General features: G+C 34.1%; 1 protein-coding gene across 4 annotated transcripts in view; it reads right to left on the bottom strand.

Annotated features, from left to right (window-relative positions):
- LOC103398856 (EGF-like repeat and discoidin I-like domain-containing protein 3) overlaps window positions 1-3,484 on the bottom strand; it is a 116,925-nt gene that overhangs the window by 56,403 nt on the left and 57,038 nt on the right. For 3 of the 4 annotated variants that reach the window (XM_017030947.2, XM_008337605.3, XM_008337604.3), the window contains one exon: window positions 614-727. The exons of the other annotated variant lie outside the window; for it this stretch is intronic. In XM_017030947.2, coding sequence (XP_016886436.1) covers window positions 614-727 — 114 coding nt within the window. The remainder of the gene's footprint in view (window positions 1-613; window positions 728-3,484) is intronic. 4 annotated transcript variants of the gene reach the window in all.

Here is a 3,484-nt window from a genome sequence, read left to right as displayed (position 1 = left end):
ACACACCAAAAGAGGTGTCATAAAAACTTCAGCAGCCAAAATGGGCTTTTTGACTCAATATAAATAACTTCCTTTCTCTCTTTCACAATTTGAGCAAAATACTCCATTTAAAAAATATTATTTTGAACCAAAATACCCTGGATAATAACAAAACAAAAACTCAAACAGAAGATTTTTCAGACTTTTCAGTTACAGTTATATCCCTATCAGTGATTATAAGTATCATATATATATATATATATATAAAAGAAAGAAAAATCAGAAAAAGGAAAATAAGTGATCAATAATAATAATATAATAATAAAAAATAATAATATCATAATAAAATATGCCCAGACGAAATATAAAAATGTCCTCAAGTTCTCCAAACTTGTAGAGTTTCCAGAAAATAATCTCCTAGGGTAGATCTTATGTCCAGTGAAAAACAACTAGATGTTCTTCAATTGCCAGCAAACTACCTCTAATCGTTTACTTTTACTTTTTCACAGCCTGTAATTCTATGTGTGCTGTTTCAAAATCACTACAAAAGGTACAAGAACTCACAGACAAACATTTACCAAAAAATAAATAAATAAGTAAAAAAAAAAAAAAGAAGAAAAACATGACTTCTTACTGTATTGACAGTTTCTTCCCATGTATTCTCCCGGGCATTCACAGGAATAGTTGGCAACCAGATCTGTGCAAATTCCCCCATTCTTACATGGATCCCTTTCACATTCGTTAATATCTAGAATAGACGAGACACATAAAAAATAAATAAATGAATAAAAAGAATGAAAGCTTTGATAAGGACTTGGACAATTACAAAGAACCTCATCCTCATTGGAATGTGTCAGCTGTTAGCGAATATCAGATTTTCCCTGTGAGGCTCAAACAAAGACACAGCTTTCCTGAAAACGAATAAATCAAAAGCTCTGGAGGACATTGATGCTGCAACACATACTTAGCACAGATTCTGGTGTGAGGAACAATTAACCTGGGGAACCTTTCCTGTGGTTTTAAACAAATACTTTCTGACTTGAACTTTCTGACTTGAACTTGAATGGCGCAACTCAAGGTAAGGCTCAAGTTAGGTTGAGAGTTTGTTAATATCAGAGAAACAGAATAAAATAAAAATAAAAAACATGTAAAAAATATATAATTCTGTAGTATGTAGTAGTGACCATATACTGTTCGAATTTAATCATATTGTGATTAAATTCACAACATTGTGTCATAGAGCTGCATTTATTTATTCAGTACCCACACATATCATGTATATTTTAAGTATGTTAAGCTTATATGAGCAAATATATATTTCATGTTTTCAGTGTAGGTAACTCACATAAGCCTGATCATTTGAATGGTAGCTCCCAAGCCTAGTGTAGGCACCCCTGGTTTAGAGAGTTATTTTAACATTAGTGTAATGTTACAAAAATAATCAAGTCAAGTCAGTGTGAAATACAACATAAACAACACAAAGCGTTTTAATCTTTTCTGTCAAAGTTTATTTGATTTCTTTAAAAAGAAAAATGAATTAGAAAATCAGTCTCAGCAACACAAAAATATCCCCCTTGACCAGAACGTTAGAAGTTAATCTGTTTAATGACAAATCAGATGCTTCTGTCAGAACCTTTTTTAAATGTCGCAGGGTTAATTTCTACATTTTTCTAAATTCTAATTCATGGCTGCAGAGTAAAAAAAGATTGACCACATTTCTTGTTCTTTTTTCAGTAAGTAAAATATTTGACTTTTCATTACTATTTTGGGGTGGGGGTGGGGGGCAAGAGCCTCACCATGAATATGATTTCATTCATTTGGAAATGTATTTTTAACCAAAAGGTGAGATTAGTTTCAATATGGAGATTTCCATACCCAGACCATTAAGGTTTGAATCAAGCTGAATGTTGAATTCCTAGCTCTGGGGGATTTAGGAGGGGTATTCAGAGTAAACAATGTCAGAGAGAAGAACTGTAGTGATAAACCGACTCACAATAATTATGATTTTCTTTGATAGAGACATCAGCTATAAACAGAACTAAATACAATACTTTTTACCCAGCGTTGCAGTTTAAAAATTGTACAATGCTACTTTTAGGTTTAGGTATTCAATTAGACTTTAGAATTAGAATTTACTAGAAATTATTCATGAATCAGACATTCAAAGTTACGTTTTTTAAGTTTTTCTTAAAAAACACAACAACACATTTGAGCGGATATGGTAATAGGCATTGACAAGGACACGTCAAAGAATCACCAGCTTCTCTGCTGCTCTCTTGCTTGGTACTGTAATTGTTCCCTGAAATGCAGTTTCTCTAATTGATTCATACTAACAGTTAGAGAAGGTGACATGCACTCAACCCTCTCTGCACAGAGAACTTTCCTGCTGCTGTTAGATACTACAGATACAGTGGAAAGGAAGGAAACAGCAGGGAAGGTTTGGAAGAAGATAGAGGGATAACTGCAAACTTTGAAACATTTCATAACACATTTCACAAATTCTCCTTTCCCTTTTACTCGCCCTTGGCAGCAGCAAGACGTTTAATCATCTTAAGAAAACACACACCTTCGGTTGCCTGTGACTGTAAGTCTGAGTGTCATGAATATGTAACTAGAGTCAGGATTTAAACAGCTTCAGAATGTGAAACATGATTAAGGTAAGTCTGTTATGAGGTTTCATTTTCTGGGAAGTTGGAGCAATAAAATCTGAGAAAGTCATTGGAGCAGATTCTTACAATATGTCTTTAGTTACTCCGTGAAGCTCTAATGACTGTGGAAAATGCTGAAATGATTTTTACATACAGGTGTCTGAGGTGCTATGACAGAGAGCAATGTTTTTTTTTTATTTTTATTATTTGCAGCAGAGCAGAAAAAATTGAGTGAAAAGAAAATGTAAATAAAAAACATTGCAGCAAAGGAGAAAAATGCAGGATTATATTGATTATTATTTATATTGATTCAAAAACAAAATGGATGACTAACATGATTACTATGCCTGGGTAAAGGTTGTGGATGAAAATGTTTGGTAAAACCGTTTTAACAGACAAAAAACAGGATTTCAACTGAAGATGTCAGAAAAATTAATTTTTTTTTTTTGACTATCAGATTTGGAAGAAAAGGAGAAGTTCTGGAAGGAGCTAGATTGGATGATAGAGTGGTGATTGGAGCAGACCTAAATGATCATGTAGGGGAAGGGAACAAAGGAGATGAGGAAGTGATAGGTAGGTTTGGTGTTAGGGAGAGAAACTTGGAAGGACAGGCAGTGGTAGATTTTGTGTAGAGAATGGAAATGGCTGTGGTAAACATCTATTTCCAAATAAGAAAGAAGAACACAGGGTGACTTACAAGAGTGGAGGCAGGTCCACACAGATAGATTATATTCTATGTAGAAGATGTAATCTGAGGGAGATTAGAGACTGCAAGGTGGTGGCAGGCGAGAGTGTAGCCAATCAACATCGGGTGGGAGGGTGCAAAATGACGATGGAGGGGAAAAAAAAGGAAGAGA

This window comes from Cynoglossus semilaevis, unplaced genomic scaffold (assembly GCF_000523025.1).
Source record: "Cynoglossus semilaevis isolate Cse_v1.0 unplaced genomic scaffold, Cse_v1.0 scaffold261, whole genome shotgun sequence".
Lineage (NCBI taxonomy): Eukaryota > Metazoa > Chordata > Actinopteri > Pleuronectiformes > Cynoglossidae > Cynoglossus > Cynoglossus semilaevis.
This window is presented reverse-complemented; position numbering and strand designations above follow the sequence as displayed.